Raw genomic sequence first — 21,447 nt, 5'->3', positions numbered from 1 at the left:
TAAAAAATACTGAAGTCCATATATAAAATCTTATGTGTATCATATATACTTGCATGTAAGCTGAATAGTTTAGGAAAAAATAAAGGCCTGGAAGAGGGGGGTGCAGGCTTATCCAGAGGCAAAGGACTAAACTTGAAAGTTTTTAAGTTTTTTTGTTGACTAACATAATGGCTGTAAATCTTGGGACACAAAACATATGACTTATATGCATGTAAAAAAGAAATAAATTTTTGGTATTCCCACACTTACTAAACTGTTATAAACTGCTGTGATTGCTTTTGTTATTATTTTGCAGGACTGGTGCATATTTTCTGATTGTTCCAACAGGAAATTAAATAAAGGTAAATAAAGACTTCATAATTCACAGTCCAGTTCGAGTTTACCCAAAAGACCAGGCTGTACTATAATGATGAGCACTTAACCAGTGCAAATCGTGCATAGCATCACTTAAATCCTTGTTTATTCTTAAACATATTAAATGCAGAATTTGCTTTAGTCATTGTTTCGATCAAATCACGTTCTTCCAGATAACATTTCAGCTAGTTGTTAGTAGCTGTTTCCTTTATGCTGATCCATGAGCTCACAAAATCAGATGTGATCCAACACAAAATTAGATGTGATCCTACACGAAATTATGTGATCCTACACAAAATTATGTGTGATCCTACACCAAATTATGTGATCCTACACAAAATTAGATGTGATCCTACACCAAATTATGTGATCCTACACAAAAATAGATGTGATCCTACACCAAATTATGTGATCCTACACAAAATTAGATGTGATCCTACACCAAATTATGTGATCCTACAACAAATTAGATGTGATCCTACACCAAATTATGTGATCCTGCACAAAATTGTGATCCTACACAAAATTAGATGTGATCCTACACAAAATTAGATGTGATCCTACACCAAACTATGTGATCCTACACAAAATTATGTGATCCTACACAAAATTAGATGTGATTCTACACCAAATTATGTGATCCTACACAAAATTAGATGTGATTCTACACCAAAATTATGTGATCCTACACAAAATTAGATGTGATCCTACACCAAATTATGGGATCCTACACAAAATTAGATGTGATCCTACACCAAATTATGGGATCCTACACAAAATTAGATGTGATCCTACACCAAAATTATGTGATCCTACACAAAATTGTGATCCTACACAAAATTATGTGATCCTACACAAAATTATGTGATTCTACACAAAATTAGATGTGATCCTACACAAAATTAGATGTCATCCTACACCAAATTATGTGATCCTACACAAAATTACATGTGATCCTACACAAAATTATGTGATCCTACACAAAATTATTTGTGCTCCTACATAAAATTATGTGATCCTACACAAAATTATGTGTGATCCTACACCAAATTATGTGATCCTACACAAAATTAGATGTGATCCTACACCAAATTATGTGATCCTACACAAAAATAGATGTGATCCTACACCAAATTATGTGATCCTACACAAAATTAGATGTGATCCTACACCAAATTATGTGATCCTACAACAAATTAGATGTGATCCTACACCAAATTATGTGATCCTGCACAAAATTGTGATCCTACACAAAATTAGATGTGATCCTACACAAAATTAGATGTGATCCTACACCAAACTATGTGATCCTACACAAAATTATGTGATCCTACACAAAATTAGATGTGATTCTACACCAAATTATGTGATCCTACACAAAATTAGATGTGATTCTACACCAAATTATGGGATCCTACACAAAATTATTTGTGCTCCTACATAAAATTATGTGATCCTACACAAAATTATGTGTGATCCTACACCAAATTATGTGATCCTACACAAAATTAGACGTGATCCTACACAAAATTAGATGTCATCCTACACCAAATTATGTGATCCTACACAAAATTAGATGTGATCCTACACAAAATTGTGATCCTACACAAAATTATTTGTGCTCCTACATAAAATTATGTGATCCTACACAAAATTATGTGTGATCCTACACCAAATTATGTGATCCTACACAAAATTAGATGTGATCCTACACCAAATTATGTGATCCTACACAAAAATAGATGTGATCCTACACCAAATTATGTGATCCTACACAAAATTAGATGTGATCCTACACCAAATTATGTGATCCTACAACAAATTAGATGTGATCCTACACCAAATTATGTGATCCTGCACAAAATTATGTGATCCTACACAAAATTAGATGTGATCCTACACAAAATTAGATGTGATCCTACACCAAATTATGTGATCCTACACCAAATTATGTGATCCTACACAAAATTAGATGTGATTCTACACCAAATTATGTGATCCTACACAAAATTAGATGTGATTCTACACCAAATTATGTGATCCTACACAAAATTAGATGTGATCCTACACCAAATTATGGGATCCTACACAAAATTAGATGTGATCCTACACCAAATTCTGTGATCCTACACAAAATTAGATGTGATCCTACACCAAATTATGTGATCCTACACAAAATTGTGATCCTACACAAAATTATGTGATCCTACACAAAATTATGTGATTCTGCACAAAATTAGATGTGATCCTACACAAAATTAGATGTCATCCTACACCAAATTATGTGGTCCTACACAAAATTAGATGTGATCCTACACAAAATTATGTGATCCTACACAAAATTATTTGTGATCCTACATAAATTTATGTGATTCTACACAAAATTGTGATCCTACACGAAATTATGTGATCCTACACAAAATTAGATGTGATCCTACACAAAATTATGTGATGCTACACAAAATTGTGATCATACACAAAATTATGAGATCCTACACGAAATTATGTGATCCTACACGAAATCCTACACAAAATTGTGATCCTACTCAAAATTATGTGTGATCCTACATGAAATTATGTGATCCTACATGAAATTATATGATCCTACATGAAATTATATGTGATCCTACATGAAATTATGTGATCCTAGACAAAATTATGTGATCCTACATGAAATTAGATGTGATCCTACACAAAATTATAAGATCCTACACAAAATTATGTGATCCTACACAAAATTATAAGTGATCGTACAAATTTAGGTTGTTGTTGTAGGGTTTAACGCCATTTTTCAGCACACAATAGGTTATATATGGCGGCCAGTATTAATGGTGGAGGAAGAACTCGGGAAAACCCCGGAAAGAACCACTGACCCACGAGAAGCTACTGGCAAGCTTTCTCACATACCCACATTAACCGAATCCGAAACTTGAACCCATGCTGAGGTGAGATGGCAGTCATCCATAATGGAGAGCGCTTTAGACCACTTGGCCACTCAGGGCCCCACAAATTTTGGTAATCTTCATAAAAAGGTATACACGTTTATTTGTGAAAGGCACATAACCAGCATAACTGTTACATGTTCATGAAAGAATGGTAATAATAAAGGCTAAAATTATGGATATAGATCGGCAAAGATCATCATCAATCTATTTTAGTTTTGTGTTTGGCTGAACAAAATCTTAATTTTCCACATAATGGAAAACTGGATGTTTCGCTGACTCCTTTGTCAATTATTGGCAGATTTGTCATTTGTTTTCCAACAGCAATACAGGCCAGTTAATCATTAAAACCCTGAAACTGGCTTGGGTTAAGAGGGAATTTTGAGTGGTGGCTACACCCATACTTTGATGTGTATTTACCTTTCACTCCAAAATGTTAGCATGATTACCAGTTTTGTAAAACGGGGTGTAGGGTCACTTACATCAAAGAAATCTACAACTCAATTTCATGATATTAGCATAATTTTCAAAGCCTTTTTTCTGAAACTTCATTAATGTATTTTGGATATATCATTAAAGTTTATTGCAGTGGTGCCCATGATTCGATTCCAAGAGATGTAATTCATTCAACAGAATGTTTAAACCTAGAATGTAGATGTGATGGTGCAATAATGTAAGTATGCTCACTAGCCTGAATGCAAGCATTGAACCCTATTGCTGTGCATTATTGTCATACTGGCTCACATTTTAATGAGTAAGGTATTAACATTTTCAAGGCAAAATAAAAACGTAATTACTGGTGCATCATATAAAAAGTTTAATGCAATAACGCATAAACAACCAATAATTAACTTTAGTCAAAAGGGAACTACAGCAACCTGCAAATGCTCGATTCTTGTCACTGTCCGATCAAATTATACACAACTCTGAATTAAGCAGAAACAATAAGAAACAGAAAATTAAATAAATTTCTTGACTTTTCAAACAAATTTATGAACTGATACCATTTTCATGTAATAACCATATATGCCAACCCTGAGAGAGGTATAGATATAATTTTTGCGAATATAAGTTTACCTACATAAATGTATTAGAACTTACCGTGTGCATCTAGGGATGTCATCTCAGACTTGTGGATCCTTTTATACTTAGTTTATGCACTTTTTATTATTTATACCTATTAAGTGGGGGTGGGGGGTTGACTTATATGCAAATGACCTTATATGTGAGTACATACGGTAGTCTAGTATCTTTCTGGATTGGATTGATTGACTGAGAGAATGATCGATTAATGTTGACAATCCTGTAATCAGGCACCAAGGAAAACCAGCAAACAGCACTTAATTTTCATTGATGTGCCTTAGGCATTCAATGGGATAAAAGAAAAACATGTACTTTAATCTTTTTCAAATCACCTAAGCTTTGATCTATGGCACTGAAATAATGACTTTCAACTTATAAGAAACTACAAATGTGTCCCTGTGGTATACTCACACTGACTTTCAACTTATAAGAAACAACAAATGTGTCCCAACACCACATACTCACAATGACTTTCAACTTATAAGAAACAACAAATGTGTCCCTACACCACATACTCACACAGCAGAACATGAATGGTAAACCACGGACATCACGAAGGATTCAGTAAGAAATATGCTACTTCAATTTGTTATAGACTAAACACACAGTACATCTTGCTAGCCAATTAAGCATAAAATAAAAATAAAATCTGCTTGCTATCAAGTGAATAATGGATATATTTTATCTCTTGGGTGAAAGTCTTAAGTATTTTCACCCACTCATTGAAATATATCCAGTATTCACTTGTCGCAGGGAAATATCCTACAGACATTAAAGTGACTCAGAATCAAACCACAGCCAATACAGACATTAAAGTAACTCAGAATCAGACCACAACCAATACAGACATTAAAGTAACTCAGAATCAAACCACACATGGCCAATACAGACATTAAAGTGACTCAGAATCAGACCATCCACAACCAATACAGACATTAAAGTAACTTAGAATCAAACCACCCATTGCCAATACATACATGGTATGAGTGGGCCAGGGTTTTGGAACCTGCCTGCATCCTCCTGCATCCAAGGTGATCACTCTAACCACTTAGGTCCCGAGCACTCAGTAAATATGCATCCTTGGTGTGATTGTGATCACATCATGATTTTCTTGGCACTAAATAGCCTGGAGTGTGTTAATGTGCCATTTACTACTATCTTAATGCATATACATTTTCTCCACAACGCATGGAGAAATAAAAAACCGTGTGAGCTGTACTGCATGTATAATCATGCATCTTGAATTATCTGTATACTAACCTGCTGCAAGTTCTCTTGGCACGACATTGTACTGGACTCCTCCCTTCAAAGAACAATAAATAATTGAAAGGGTTATTTTACGAACATAGCTAAATGGAGAATGAAAATTATACCTTGCCATTTTTGTATTTCAGGGTTTTTGGCAATAAAACACAAAAAGACTAAATAAAAATCTTAAAACTGCCATACTATAAAAGAAATACCAATATTTGAACACAATGCCTTTCGAGACCTAAAGGAATGTTCAGGTAAGGGAATGTTCTGGTTAGGATGTCAAAATGTGAGCAATAATTTTAAGTCAAATAAAGCAAATATTTTAAACCCCCTTTTTTTAGAAGTTTGCCTATAACAAAATAGCCAATAAATGGATCCATAATACAGTGTTATCTATAACAGCAAGTAAAAGTGATCTGAAATACTGTTTTATCTATAAAAGCAAGTAAAGGGCTCTGTAATACTGTTTTATCTATAACAGCAAGTAATGGGATCTTAATATTATTTTATCTATAATTGGGTGTACTTGATCAATCTACAAAAACAGAACCATGAATGGTGCATTGTCTACCCACCTTATGTCCACTAGATGGCACTGGTAGGGTATGACTAACTTACCAATCAGTTTAAATTAATCAACTTTATTTGCTCAAGGTATGCCATCTTCAACTGAACGCAATGTGCAGAATCCATTATTTTCTTATTTGTTGCACTCTACAGGTATTATATGCTTCTGAGAGAGTGACAGGTGTAAGATGAAGTTGTCTGCATTTGAATCATGTGTAGAGAGAATATTAGCATACCTCTATGTTGCTTTCATATATTGTGGATAGATTTACATATTGGATTGTGCAAATCATGCATGTTCCACACAGCTGATCAAAATGGCTGCATCTATGTGCTTGAAAAATGAGCCTGAACACTAAATTTAGCAGTTATTAAATAGTGAAAACTAATCTTGCCAGAGTAGTTAATACCAAGTTTCTGAAAGTGCAATGAATTTTACAATTTGGCCTAAGTCCATGAAGTGAAAATAACCAAGCAGAGCTAGCAGTTTTTGAAGGTGCACAACTGAGGCAAGGCCAAACTGTTTTAATCTATAACCCAAATTACACCCATCAATCACACACAGAAATAAGAGAATTAAAACAATACCCACAATATACGAGGTCCTTTTTCTTCAGATAGCCAGGATAACTAGTGAGGAAAATCCCTGAAATTTGTTTTCTTTAAAAATCAAACCATATGCAAACCTCTTCCATACTTTTAACTGCAAGCCCTCCACAAAGTTTGGTCAAGGTGTTTGGTCTAAAACAAAAATTATTATGCAAAAACAAATTTTCTTCTTTCAGTAAGCAACACATTGACTTCAGACTGTGTCAGCATCTTCTGTCATATTTGATAACACAGAAGCATCCTTTGTATATAATTCTGACACATATACACCAGGATGCTCTATTAGCAATTTTCAAGATGAAGTTGTTTAAATATTCATTTTTGTTTGACATAGTTACAACTATATTAGACTGCATATCGGCATGATTTGTACAAATCAAAACGCTTTTAAACCTGAATGCATTCTGTTAAATTTAATCCATGATTCTAGTGAGCATTTTTGTTTTAGAAGTTACTTAAATCTTCTATTTTTAGTAACAGCAGGCATATCTTACACAGATCAGCATAAAAGTGAAAGACTGCAATGCTAGAGGGTGCTATTAAAGTTTATTAACCTCTGCTTAACGGTTTTTATGAAGTCATTTAAAGGTTTTTCTATTTTTAGTAACAATGGCCATATTAAATGGTAGTTCATCATCATTTATACAAACATTAAAGGCCTTTATACCAGGATAATTTATGTTAAAATAATAAAATTTTGTTGATCAGTTTTTAAGAAGTTGTAAAAAAAATGGGTTTTCTATTTTTAGTAATGGCAGCCATTTTGGATGAGTAACCAAAATCATTTGTGCAAAATTGACAGGTTTCAATGTCAAGATGTTTTCTCTTCGATTGCAACTCCAATATGTCCTAAAGCAAAGATGCTTTCCGTCAAAATTCATTAAAATTCTGCTGAACAATTTTGAATTGCTTCTTTTAAAAAAGTGTTAGTAACTGCAGCAGCCCTATAGAATGGTGAACTGGGATGGTTTGCAAAAAATGAAACAAACTGAAAGGCCTTTAAACCAGGACGCTTAACAAATTTAGTAAAATTCTACAGAGAAGTTTTTAAGAAGTTGTTAAAAGTTTTTTTTCTATCTTGAGTAGTTCTTACAGCAGACATTTTGGATTTGTACACAGATGAAAGGCCGCCATATAAGGATGCTTTCAGTCAATTTTGATGAGGTTTTTTATAGGTTGTATTTTTAGTAACAGTGGCCATATTGGATTGATTGTCACCACTGATAGAAACCTGAAAGTCATGTTGCACATTTGCCATGATATTTTCTGTCAATTTTTAAAAGTTTTCAGGATTTTGACAAGAGAGTGGGAGATGCCATGACAAACAGGAAACCTTTTCTTATAAAACACAGCCAAATGAAGTAGTGAACATCCTTTTTTTTTTTGGTCAAGTGCAGACTGGATTTGTCAGGAAGTGGATGTACTCCAAACATAATCAGAACGAGAAGAAAAAACAACAGCCATACTCAATGGGTTACAGTATCACTAGTGTAAAAGTGAAAGTCCATAAATTACCAAGGTACTTTCTCTTAACTTTGATCAAAATTCTGATGAACAATTTTGTTAAGTCATTGAGGGGTTTCTATTTTTTAGTTCACAGCAACACCATTGGATTGGATGGCAGATCTGTATCATTTGTACACAAATTTAAAAGCCTTCATGCTACGATTATTTCTGTCTAATTTATTCAAATTCTGTTCAGCAAAGGTGGTCATATTGGATGGTGGAATGAATTATTTAAGGCCTTCAAACCATGAAGGTATTTTTGTCCAATTAAGTCAACTTCTTACGAAATATTTTTGACAAGTATTTTAAAGGTTTTTCCAAAGGCATCATCTGAATAAACCTTCAAGGCCCACATGTGTGAGTGCAGTCAGCTTTGGTAAAATTTTGTTGTTTTTTGTTGTTGAGGAAATCATGACAAGGTTCTTCTATTTTTATAACATCCACCATATTTATTGACAGTCTGGTACCCTTTTGTACATACTTGGAAGGACTTGATGCCTGGATGGTTCCTGTGAAAATTGATCCATTGGCTTTTGAATGGAAATAGAAAATAGCAAATACATGGGGCATGGACTGCACATGCGGCATGGACTGCACATGGGGCATGGACTGCACATGCAGCATGGACTGCACATGGGGCATGGACTGCACATGGGGCACAAATGAAGCAGGTCCATACTGGAAGTAAGGCCATATCACAAGCTCACTTGGTCTTATGGATGGTACCAGACCACTAATTATTTTACACCCAGAGAACCAGTCTACTGGTGAAGGAATTAAAAATTGAGCACTAAATATTTTGAGATGCACCTATTGGCTTGTAAATGGATCTAATTATTTTCCATCGTACATTTAATAAACTTCAATAAAATTATATACTATACTTGACAACAAAATATTTACTTTTATTTTTATATCATGTATTTTATTTCATACTGAAAAAACAACCTATAAAGTCTCAGTGTGATTCTATGTTATTAGATGCAGACCAGTTAGTCACCTTTTTAGCAGCACAAGGTGGGGCCCCGAGTGGCCAAGTGGTCTAAAGCGCTCTCCGTTACGGATCACTGCCATCTCACCTCTGTCTGCGTGGGATCGAGTCTCAGGTTCGGCCAATGTGGGTATGTGAGAAAGCTTGCCAGTAGCTTCTCGTGGGTTGGTGGTTCTTTCCGGGGTTTTTCCGGGTTCTTCCTCCACCATTAATACTGGCCGCCATGTATAGCCTATCGTGTGCTGCAAAATGGCATTAAACCCTACAACAACAACAACAGCAGCACAAGGTGCAAGAAAATGCTGTGAAACACTGGTTTTTCAAGGCTGAAAAAATGCTCTAACTCTAATGAATGGATATATGGTGTATGCCAATCAAATTAAAAAATTACAGTAAAAACTGTCATGAGCAACCACTGCTATGTGCAACTACCTGTCATTTCCGACCACAATCGTTATGCACAGAACAATTTTATTATATAAACGCTCTGACATGAGAGATCACCTGCTAAACGAGACCACGATGTCTTGGCAGAATATGCATTTTGACACTGCTATGAACGACTGCAATTACAAAAACAGGGACAAACTCAACCGGCCTTTATTTAATCCAATGACCATTTGTATGTTCTAAAAAAACAAAAAAAGAGGCTGGCTACTGGTATCTGAAATTTTGTAGGTATGCTTTTAGTGTTTCATATTTTCTATTGCGAACCAGACTAAAAGTACCTGTAGAGTATTCCAGAACTTAGCCTGGTTCCCGACTGTATCCAATGCTATGAATGATTGTCCATATTGCGAGAACAGAGACAGACACCTCTGACCTTTATGCAATCATTTGTAACAATGATAGCTTGAATAGTAAAGATTGTTCTTATAAAAAACACGAATGAAAAGAACAACAACAAAAGAAAAGATTCTGGCTACCCTATTTGTATACAGTGACAGATGGTACAGTCTGTAAACCAAGCTAATAGTCGCATATTGGCCACTGTGTTGCCCAAATTAATGTAGTGGTCACATATATTATTTGTCTTTAGAGTTAATCCATATTGCCTGGGGGTAAATAAGTCTTTCTATTAAACCAGCAAGTGAGAATCGTTTTAGGGATTTAACTGATAGAGTTAAAGGTATTTTTTTTTCTTTTTCCCCCAGACGTTAGTGATTACATTCTAGTCACCAAGCTGTCATCTATTCAAGTTGGTGTGACCAGGTTGCACATTTTGTTTATAGACTTAATCCCTGTATGTCTTCTTTGAATTAAGCCACTGAGTGTTGTCTCTGAGTATGTGATTCTGTTTCTTGATGAGAAAACTGTTTCTTTTTATTTCATTAATTGTTATATATGCGCATGTAAAGATTTATCACATTTTCACAAAGCCTAGTCAAAACCGTCTTTACAGTCAATACTACAACTGAGCACTAATAATGCTGACACCTATTACCTTAATAACAATGGAAGAACTGCCAACTAAAATGAGATGAAATTAATGCTAGAGAAAATAATTACTGTAACTGAAAGAAGTAAAAAATAGCATTTTAAATGTTGGTAAAACAAATTTAGGGTGTTATAAAGGAAAAGTAGTAAATCAGAAATATTTCATATGCAAATACATGTACATATGACCTTCAAATGTAAATGTAATTTCATGTTAATGATACAAGTACAGTATATCTTTATTGCTATATAAACTTGTTTTCAGATGAATGCATACAATATTTTAGCAAGAACTATTAATAAAAAATAGAATATATGTACAGTGATTGTGGTTATTTATCTTTATATTTTTCGGAAACTGGACCTTGGAAACTGGTCCTGTTTTTACAAACCTTTTATGAGAGACCACCTGTCTTGAGAGACTTTTTGTTGGCAGATGGCGCAGTCTCTCATAACAGGTTTTACTGTAATTCTATTTTTGTATATTTTAAAATTTCTCTGAGAAATTAATTAGTGGTCTGATCCTGGACAGGTGAGCTAAGAAGTACACAAAAAAATACAGTCAATATAATACTTTAAACGTGATTTTGCTTGAATCAGCCTATATTATTATTTTCACTGACGATCATGTAAATTACATGTACCAGGCTAAAAATTACTTTTATCAAAGATCATAGACATTACATGAACCAGTCTATATATTGCTTCCATTGATGATCATGGTCAATACATGAACCAGTCTATATATTGCTGTCATTTATGATCATGGTCAATACATGAACCAGTCTATATATTGCTGTCATTGATGATCATGGTCAATACATGAACCAGTTTATATATTACTTCCAGTGAAGATCATGTTAAATGCTTGAACCAGTCTATATATTGCTTTCATTGATGATCATCGTCAATACATGAACCAGTCTATATATTGCTTTCATTGATGATCATGTTAAATGCTTGAACCAGACTATATACTTTATACATGAAAATAAACAGCATTACTCTTTACCCAGCATGTATTTTTCAAAGTTCAAATTAGTTACACAATTAAACCTTTCTAAAGTGACCACAACTGGGAGCCATAAAATGTGGCCTCCAAACAAATGTAGTCATTTGAGACATGATTGTATGGAGAGAAACCAATTATGAGAGACACTGGTTATATGAAGATTAAAAGTACAAAGTCAACACCTTTGTGACAATAAAACATAAAATTTCATTATATGCCATCTAAATAAATGACTTGTATTGTGGTGCAAAACAGTGGCTGGAATCGTTGGATTTTATTTCAAGCCTACAAATTATCAGAAACCATCACATTGTGCAGTTTCAGTCTTTTCAAACTGTTTCTCTTCTACACAGGTTATGTGTTCTAAATATCTATATTGCATTAAAAAAGCAGCCAAAAAGATGTAACTTAACTTAAATCTTGATTACAAAATGGTAAAACAATGACTTTACTCTTTAGACGGTGAATATAATTATTATCAATGGTTACCTATCCATTTGGTACTACTATAGAATTACATTTAAGACTACATTAAGGCAGCAACTGTACCCTGAAAAGATCAAATTTCAAAATAATAGTTAATTTATTGGTGCCTAGGACTGAACATCTATTCAAAAGGTAATAAAGAACTGGATTTGTATTCTAAAACTTGAGGCAAATGTCTTACCTCTAGCATTGTCAAGTTTACTGTTGTCACACCTCCAAGTCGCAGGCAAGAATTTCCCTTCAATCTAAAATCAAACTAAACATGAGGTGTTTTGGAAACAACAGCATCAATATTCAAAGAGCAGCATCAGTTTCAACAACCTATCCTTAAGTCTTCATGAGCTGACTCCAGACAAAATGCCGAGAAAACTGCACAAGCTAAATGTATCCTTCCAAAGGTGTGTGTGTGTGTGTGTGATTTGGATTTTGAACATAGCTTTAACAATTTTTCAGTCATATCGCTATGATGTCTGCAGTGTGGCAGTTTATAATGATGCCTATGACTCGGCTGAGGTGTGAACCCACAACCTCCTGCATGTGAGGTGGACGCTCTAACCACTAGGCCATCAGAGGGGTCTCCTTCCAAAGGCAAAACTAAATCACAACATTTCACCATCGTGAAATTTTCAGCATAGATTAAATGGTAATGGTTTTATGCAGTCTATATATAAAACTGATGCATGCCTGCAGGTAGTCTTTTAAGCACATACAAAAAAATATTCCAACAAAAGGAAATTATCAAAAAGCAAATTAATATATATTACTGTTGACGGTGTTGGATATTCAAATAAAACTAGATCTAGTAATGATAGTGCATTGCAAAAGGCTCTGCTTACTAAAATTTGCTCTTTACAGACTAGAAAAGGAATCTTATGCTTTTTCAACTTAGGCCAATTTCACTATCATGCTGTTTCTTATGATTGTTTTAAATAAATCAATTAACTTAAGCATTTTTCAATGAAAATTAAAGGCAGTGAAACCAAATTTTGTTGTGTTATATGATTTCCAGTTACACGACTACTCTTGGCTATGCAACTATCATGTAAGTCGGGGGTTACCTAAAATGTAAAGAATTAACTTTGCTAAATCTAAAACCCAATACTGTCAGAAAGATGGAACTAGAAAAATGGTGAACAATTTTCTCACACAAATATACAACCTATCTTGCATCCTATCCATACCCCATGAAGAAAAATCACAAAAAGACAAAAATACCCATAATTCATTTGTAAACAGTGTCAACATGCATATCTTCTGATGATCTAAACATTGGAAACATAATCATCTGTCAACATACATGACTTCACTGCAATCTAGTAAACACCACTGTCATACACTGTAACCAGCTGCAATCAAAAAGGGCAATAACTCTTACACAAAAACACATGTAGGACACATAACCCAGAATTCACATTCAATTAGAGCAAAAATGCAAGACAGTTTATTATTAATGGAACTGTGTCATACACAAAAACAAAAAGGACATTTCTCAGTTTCTTATCTGATGCTGAGGCAATGCAACCATTTTTGTTATTAGTTTTGATTCAATCTTTTCCTACGGCCTCTAAATATATAATGTTTCCATTCACATCTTATTATCACTTGTTATCACCTTCACTAGCAAATATAAGATATACGATGAACCATTACAATTCTGTTGCTTTGAACAAAGTTGATTTTTGTTTCAATTCAGTACAAAATAAACATTTCTAACTATATCATTTCCTTGAAATACACACCCTGAAATGGGTATTTTCACCAGTGTAATGAAAGTAGAATAATAATAGATTATATAATTCCATAAAAATGCAGAACGAAACACATAATGCATAATGAACATATATGAAATGCGGAGTGAACACAAACATTCAATGGAGATTGAACAAAAAGAAATGATATTCAGAAAACAAGAGCACAGATGCAAAATGCAGAATTATGAACGCTAAACGAAAACTGAACAAAATGCAGTCATGAACGGACTGAAAATTGATTTTTTTCATTCTGCTGCTAAACTTTATGGTCTAAAGCCATTTCACATTGCCATTCAGGATCAGATTCTTTACATCAACACAATTTTTTTCACTCCTTAAAACACATGACATTCTTGTCGAAGCAGACATAAAGAACTGCCATTATTGTCATGGCAGCACTGGCACATTTTTATCTTTACAATTTGTATTGTATCTTTACTGTATGAGAGTTGTACCTTTACAATTTTTATTTGAATGAAATTAAATAAATACTGCTGACAATCTACCATTTATTGCAGCTGCAGTTATATTTTAATTTTACTGTAAATTTAATGCTGTCTTTTGCATTTGCCATTTTATTAAAGCTCACATGTCAGAAAAAAATATGAAAACAATATTCTTTACTTTTAACACTTGAAAATGGAAAATCCGATTTCAGTAAATGCACTTCTATTCCAATTCAAATGAAGGAAAGCAAAAGGAAATTCATTTCATTCCAAATGAATGAAAACAAAAGGAAATCGTTTTCATTCCAGATGAAAGGAAATTCCAGATGAAAAATGATGAGTTGAGAACTGAAATGCAAATGTGACTGAAATGCAGACAAAATGAATTTTGAATGCATTTCAAATGCAAAAAATGTGCCAATAAAATGCAAAGAAAGTACAGACTTGGAACACAATAAACGACGGTACAAAAAATCAATATTGTTTACATTTAGAACTTGTCACCTTAATAAAACTGGACAATAAATGAGCAAGCACTAAACTTACTTTTCCTCTTCTTCAGCCCTGAAGTCTAGAAAACTGTTGATGACTTTTCTCTTGAATAAAAAATAGATATGTGGAATGGTAAGTACCAAATTGTAAAATGGCTTTTTTTCCCTGGAAATTGATTAGGCTACAAATCAGACATACTGTATTTTGGGACAAGATAAAATAATTCTTTGTTTTCCTGTCCCAGAACTTATTGTGAAACGTTTTTTAACCTAGTAGGTCATATGTCGCAAGACTTAAAAAATGAAATAAATTTGTATTTAATATGTGTCTCCCTACTGCACATCGCAATAGATAAAAAACGCTTATCTGATATTAAAAAGAAAGAAACCAACCTTGTCTTGTTATCATTTACTCCCTTTATTTCATCATGAGCATCAAAGAATAAAATATATCCATGAACTCTGTAATATGCAGTGTAGCTTTCCATACTGTAGCATGTATCGTTTATGTCCGCTAACACAAGACACATGGTTCATTGACATGAACATTGAGAAACAAATCATGTTTGGTTGTTCTCAAAGGTTTGAATATGTTATCCAACTGAAAACTGGATCCAAAAAAATCGCAAATGAACCGATATTTTGAAGACAACTGTCATTCACACATGACATGGTGTTAGGTGCAAAATAAACAAGACTGAATTATATCCAGGTCAACTATATGACAGTATGTTGCAAATAAAAATCATTATTTGACAACACATTTACGTAAGTGTAAGTGACGATCTTTTCGCTAGTATGGGTTACAAAAGTATCATTAAAGCAAGTTGATGTGTGTATTATTTAACCATTTGTATTATAACTACAGATGCCAAGCAAACAGAAGCCAGGGTGCTGAATAAACACAACTGGCAGCAAGTGAATAAACACAACTGGCAGCAAGTGAATAAACACAATTGGCAGCAGGCGAATAAACACAACTGGCAGCAGGTGAATAAACACAACTGGCAGTGAGTAAATAAACACAACTGGCAGTGAATGAATAAACACAACTGGCAGCAGGTGAATAAATACAACTGGCAGTGAGTGAATAAACACAACTGGCAGTGAGCAGCAACTCAATCTTTGAACTTACCGACAGGATATCAAAGACAATGGTTATTTTTATTACAAAGCAAGCTGACCTCAGAAGATGACTTTGGACACTTTGAGGCCTTTTTCTTTTTTTAAAGGATATCAATACGATGGTAATTTTATTGCAAAGCAAGCCAATCTCAGAAGCCGATTTTGGATTCTTTTATGTGTGCCAATTACTTTTATTGCTGATTTGTTTGGAATATACAAGATGGCCTAGATAGTGGAAGCTAACTTTAGTTCCTTTTCACTGGTATTCATGGGAATTGTAAAAATAAATTGAAACAATGAAAATTTTTTTAAAGTGACACAATATAGTGCTTTGTGCATGGACATCAATGACCCAGCATCACCCGGAAGATCTGGAGAAAATAAAATCATTTGATGGCTTCATGAAGGACAGAAGAAAAGCAGATGATTTTGCAAATGAAAGGGAAATAATCAACCAATATCTTGAAAACAACTGCCATTCATGTATGACACAGTGTTAGGTGCAAGTGACAATCTTTTCACTAGCATGGGTTATAAAAGTATCATTAAAGCAAGGTATTGCTTTGTATATTATTTACCCGCAGTCATTTATAACTACAGATGCCAAGCACATAGAAGCCTTGGTGGTGAATAAACACAACTAGCAGCGAGCAGTAAGTACACAGTTTCAACTTACCAACAGGACATCAAGGACAAAAGTTATTTTTGTTACAAAGCAAGCTGACCTCACGGAAGCCAACTCTGGATTCTTTTAAGTGTGCTGATTTTTTTTATAATATACAAAGACAGCCAAGATATGGAAGCTGACTTTGGTTCCTTTTCACTAGTATTCATGAGAATTTTGAAAATACATTAAAACAATGAAACAAGTTTTAAAGTGACACAATACAGTGCTTCGTGCATGGACATCGATGACCCAGCATTGCCCAGAAGATCTGGAGAAAATAAAATCATTTGATGAATTTATGAAGGCAGGAAGAGAAGTAAATGATTTCATCGACAATATGATCATCAACATGAACTGAATTCTAGCGTTCTTTGATCTCATTCCTGGACAGACTGACGATAAGATTGGGGTCAAAAGTGTGAGAATTAGCACAAATGGCGCAGATTTGAAAAATCTGACTTTAGCCCATGCAGTTTCCACATCTGGTGATGAGTTGCCTCTAACAATAATTTCTCAAGGTATGAGAAAGCTAAAAAAAAATATTCATGCACTGAAAGAATGGACTGTACGTGTGCAGGAGAAAGGTTGTGTTTATAAGATAATGCTGCAGTGGGTTGAAGAGTTTTATCTCAAATACAGTTTCATATTTTTTTAAATAAAATTTTAGTTGGAGTGTATTTTATACATTTAATGTTTGAATTATTTAAAAGGTGTCCCACAACTTATGACTTGAAAAAATGATGTGTCCCAGAACATACAGTGCAAAAAATAGTACTTTCAAAATTAATTTATGGTGTCCCAACTTATACCGTAAATAATGTAACAGTGTTTAAGCAGAAATAAGGAACTCATTGTTAAGGTTCCAAAACTGTGAAGACAAATTAAGCAATTCTGAACAATTTTGAAAATATAACGAGCTGCAGAATTATAATTCATAATTTAAATTTCAAACTCTTTCCGCTTGTTAAAGTCATTAGACAGGGATATGAATGATAAAATTTCCCAAACAAAAATGATTTTCGTCTAATTAGTAACTAATCAGGTCCATACTTTAGATGGATGTATCAAATAGTAAGGTATAAATTTAGGATATATAAACTGGCACTTTAATTTTTCAGACTCATCAGACAGACACAAAGATAATAAGTTTATTTATGGAAACTGCTTCCTGATAGTCAGGGACTAGTCAAAAAAGTTTGGAGGAGAATTCCAACACTTTTGGAAAAAAAAGTTATGTGTGTGATTTTCTAAATTGTGGGGATTTAATGAAATAAACAATGGTCAGGAAAAAAATAAGGAAAAAATATTATGCACAAATCTGGCACATTTGATTAACTTTTTTGGTATGAATCATGCAATCATGTGTCATGAATAAATCCCATTATAGCTCATTTAGCTATAAAAAAAATGAGTGTACTGGCCACTTGCCTATACTTACAAGCTTCTCTGCAGCTGTATTTTCAATAAACCTCGACCCATGACCTGGATTTCCTGTGCACTTCACTCGTAGCCCTGAAAGCACACCAAAAGCTACTGTATATGTTTAAAGCTGACCAGAGAAAAATCTATAACATGCCATTTCAAAATTCCCACCTAATTAAGTTGGAAAGGAATTAAAAGTAGTGCTATTTTGATGGCTTACAATCAAAAGTCCCCACATCTACACCCCCATCACCCTCTTCCAAACTATCCATGGACAGTTATCCTGGGGCCAGAATCCCAAATCCATATGTTATGTGCCTACCTGCTGTGACTTCATGAACAAGGCTTGCAAAAAAAAAACAACAAAGACTCACTAGAAGAGACTGATGCTCAACTGGCTGGCCTTTCAGTTCTTTTAACTGCTGAGTATTTAAACTTTCTCAGATGCTTTTGTGACAGTCCAACATACAAAATTTGGTTAATATTTCTGCATTAAGTGAACACTATACCTGTATGTACAGTGCTTAATTCTTTCTCATGATTTTGGACCTTGAACCTGATATCAATGAAAAAAAATCACTGTACCTGTCTAAATGTGGCAGGAGAAGAACATTCTGTATGAAGCTGTTGTCATCTTCCTGATGTTGAGTTGGCTAAAATGTTGCACTGTCCTGTTATGTGGCATCCCATATCAAGACATAAAGGTCAGGTGATTCTGGAAAGCTCCATCTGTTGGGGAGTGGTTTCGGAAAGGGAAAACTTTTCCTTCCCACAAATCCATCAGAAGTCATGAAGTCAAATCTTATTAAGCTGTTGAATGACCTGGGAAGATGGCCTGTTAAGCCATGGCTATAGGCTCCATCATAACAAGTTGAGCCCTTTGGGATGAAAGATCAATCAGGTAAACACTTGAAAATGTGAAATCAGATCTCTATTCCAAAGCAAGTTTAATTTCAGTTAGAGAACAAGTTCCGGTCAGAGGCAATGCTTGTAGCAACTGTTATTTCTCAATATACAGAGCAAACAATCCACTTAATCCATGATGACAGGGTCTATGCTGTTACGTTGTCCTGACCCTGTTTGAGAGGCAAAAATAGGCTCGAGTTCCCTCGACACAATGGCTCTGTCTTTTTAAGGTACCACTTCAAGGCTCATACTAGATCCTGCAGGCAGCCTTGAGTGGAAGTGTCCAGAGTAGACAATGATTTCAATACAATGGTCTGGTTGCCGGTGGATAGAACCCTGCTCTTGGTGATGAAAGAGGGAACTGTCATAAGTGAAACTGACCCATCTTCCTGGAACTAAAGGTAATTCGGGTCCCCTGATAGGCCATGTATTTTGCTAATTCTGCCTGCCTATGTTAATTCGGGTTCCCTGATAGGCCAAGTATTTTGCTGATTCTGCCTGCCTGTGTTAGTATGATAAGGAAGCAGGTCTTGTTTAAAAAGGAGAGCCAAAGTTGCATTTGAAAGTGGGTTGAATGGTGTTCGATATTGGACATAGGGCCAATGTATTTGACCATGTATAATCAGAGTTGGAGAGGAGGTTGGATAAGTCCTTGTCTGATATCTTTTCTTCCATGATGATGAAAGGTGTCAGCTATTGTGCAGTGGTAACCTTTGATTGTACCTGGTGCTAACTTTTTCTCATCAAAGAGCCAGAGGAGGAAGTTAGCTATTGCAGTGGTAGACTATATGTTCTTGTGTTTACCACTGCGTACAAATTTTCCATTTGCCTTCATATGCTTACGGAGGGCCTGTTCAATATGATCCAGCATGTAGGTTCAGTAGCTCTGAGTTGGGGTGAAACAACTGCCATCATGGTTGTTTGAGTAAATGATAGAAATTTGTTATTTTCCAGAGAATTTCTGTCATGAGATTGAGGAGGTTGTTGATCCACAATTTCTCCCACAGAAGTGGTGCAATGAGAATGCAGTGACACTTCACTTCTCATGGTTTAAGTAAAACTTTTTGAATCAGAGGTGTTGGAGGGAAAAAGTGGATGTGTTCAGGCCGTTCCAATCTATGGATAGCGTATCAGATGCCCAGGCTTTGGGACCTGGGACTGGTAAGACAAATGTTTGGGAGCTTGGTATTCTACCTTATTGCAAACAGATCCACCAATGACTGGTCCCACTGGGTGCCAAACCAAGTGAAAATTCTGGATTGTTCCTGGACATAGAATCTGCCATTTAATTTTGGCATCCAGGAATGTGACGAACTTGGAGGTAGATATGTTGTTGACAGCACCACTTTATTAAGTCCCACACTAGAATGCAAAGGTCTAGGGACTTGGTTCTGCCTTGCCATTAAGATAAGTCACCACTGTAGAGTTGTCTGGTAAAATGAGGACTCGCTTGATAGTTAAAATTTCCTGCCACCTGTGAAAGGCTTTCAAAATGACCTTCATCTTGAGAATATTGATATGTAGATGCCAATCCTGGGAAGACCCCACTCCACTGGCTTCCTGAGAATATTGATATGTAGATGCCAATCCTGGGAAGACCCCACTCCACTGGCTTCCTGAGAATATTGATATGTAGATGCCAATCCTGGGAAGACCCCACTCCACTGGCTTCCTGAGAATATTGATATGTAGATGCCAATCCTGGGAAGACCCCACTCCACTGGCTTCCTGAGAATATTGATATGTAGATGCCAATCCTGGGAAGACCCCACTCCACTGGCTTCCTGAGAATATTGATATGTAGATGCCAGTCCTGGGAAGACCCCACTCCACTGGCTTCCTGAGAAGACAGTAGTAGGTGTGTTCCCCAGCCATCTGCTCTTGCATCTGTACAATGATCTCTGGTGGTTGTTCTTGTACAGGTATACCTGCTGTGAGCCAATTGAGGTTACTCCAAGTCTTCAGATGCTACCTCCTATTTGTGCAAATGGGGGAGAGGTTGGTCCAGTGGACAAACTTTTGACCTCCATTGGGATAGAAGAGTCATTTATAATGGGTGCATATAAAGGCAACCTAGAATGATGAGGTCCATTGCCATGTTGAGCAAGCCTAGATGGCGAAGGAATACCATGCAAAAAGAAAATCCCTCAAAATTAACAAAGCCACCATGGTTCCGATTTGCAATGCCCGTTTCTAAGGGAGATGTACTGTGTCTACCTGTGTGCTGAATTCCATACTGAGGGAGACATACTGTGTCTACCTGTGTGCTGAATTCCAATCTGAGATTAAACTGTTGAGATGGCACTTGGTCTGATTTTTTTACAAGGAAACCCAGAATTGTAAGCAGCATGACAAGGGTTATCATATCGTGTTTTAATATATAACTCACCTGATATTT

At 35.1% G+C, this 21,447-nt stretch overlaps 1 protein-coding gene across 1 annotated transcript in view; it reads right to left on the bottom strand.

Annotated features, from left to right (window-relative positions):
• The window catches only part of LOC149804066 (aminoacylase-1-like), a 106,021-nt gene that overhangs the window by 18,223 nt on the left and 66,351 nt on the right, over positions 1 to 21,447 (bottom strand). Inside the window, exons 9-12 of the mRNA XM_089953934.1 lie at positions 18,160 to 18,233; positions 14,985 to 15,034; positions 12,423 to 12,486; positions 5,640 to 5,682 (exon numbers count right to left, since the gene is read on the bottom strand). Of these exons, the coding sequence (XP_089810060.1) occupies positions 5,640 to 5,682; positions 12,423 to 12,486; positions 14,985 to 15,034; positions 18,160 to 18,233 (231 nt within the window). The remainder of the gene's footprint in view (positions 1 to 5,639; positions 5,683 to 12,422; positions 12,487 to 14,984; positions 15,035 to 18,159; positions 18,234 to 21,447) is intronic.

This window comes from Sinohyriopsis cumingii, chromosome 3 (genome assembly GCF_028554795.1).
Source record: "Sinohyriopsis cumingii isolate HCF-2022 chromosome 3, ASM2855479v2, whole genome shotgun sequence".
In the NCBI taxonomy this organism is placed as follows: domain Eukaryota; kingdom Metazoa; phylum Mollusca; class Bivalvia; order Unionida; family Unionidae; genus Sinohyriopsis; species Sinohyriopsis cumingii.
This window is presented reverse-complemented; position numbering and strand designations above follow the sequence as displayed.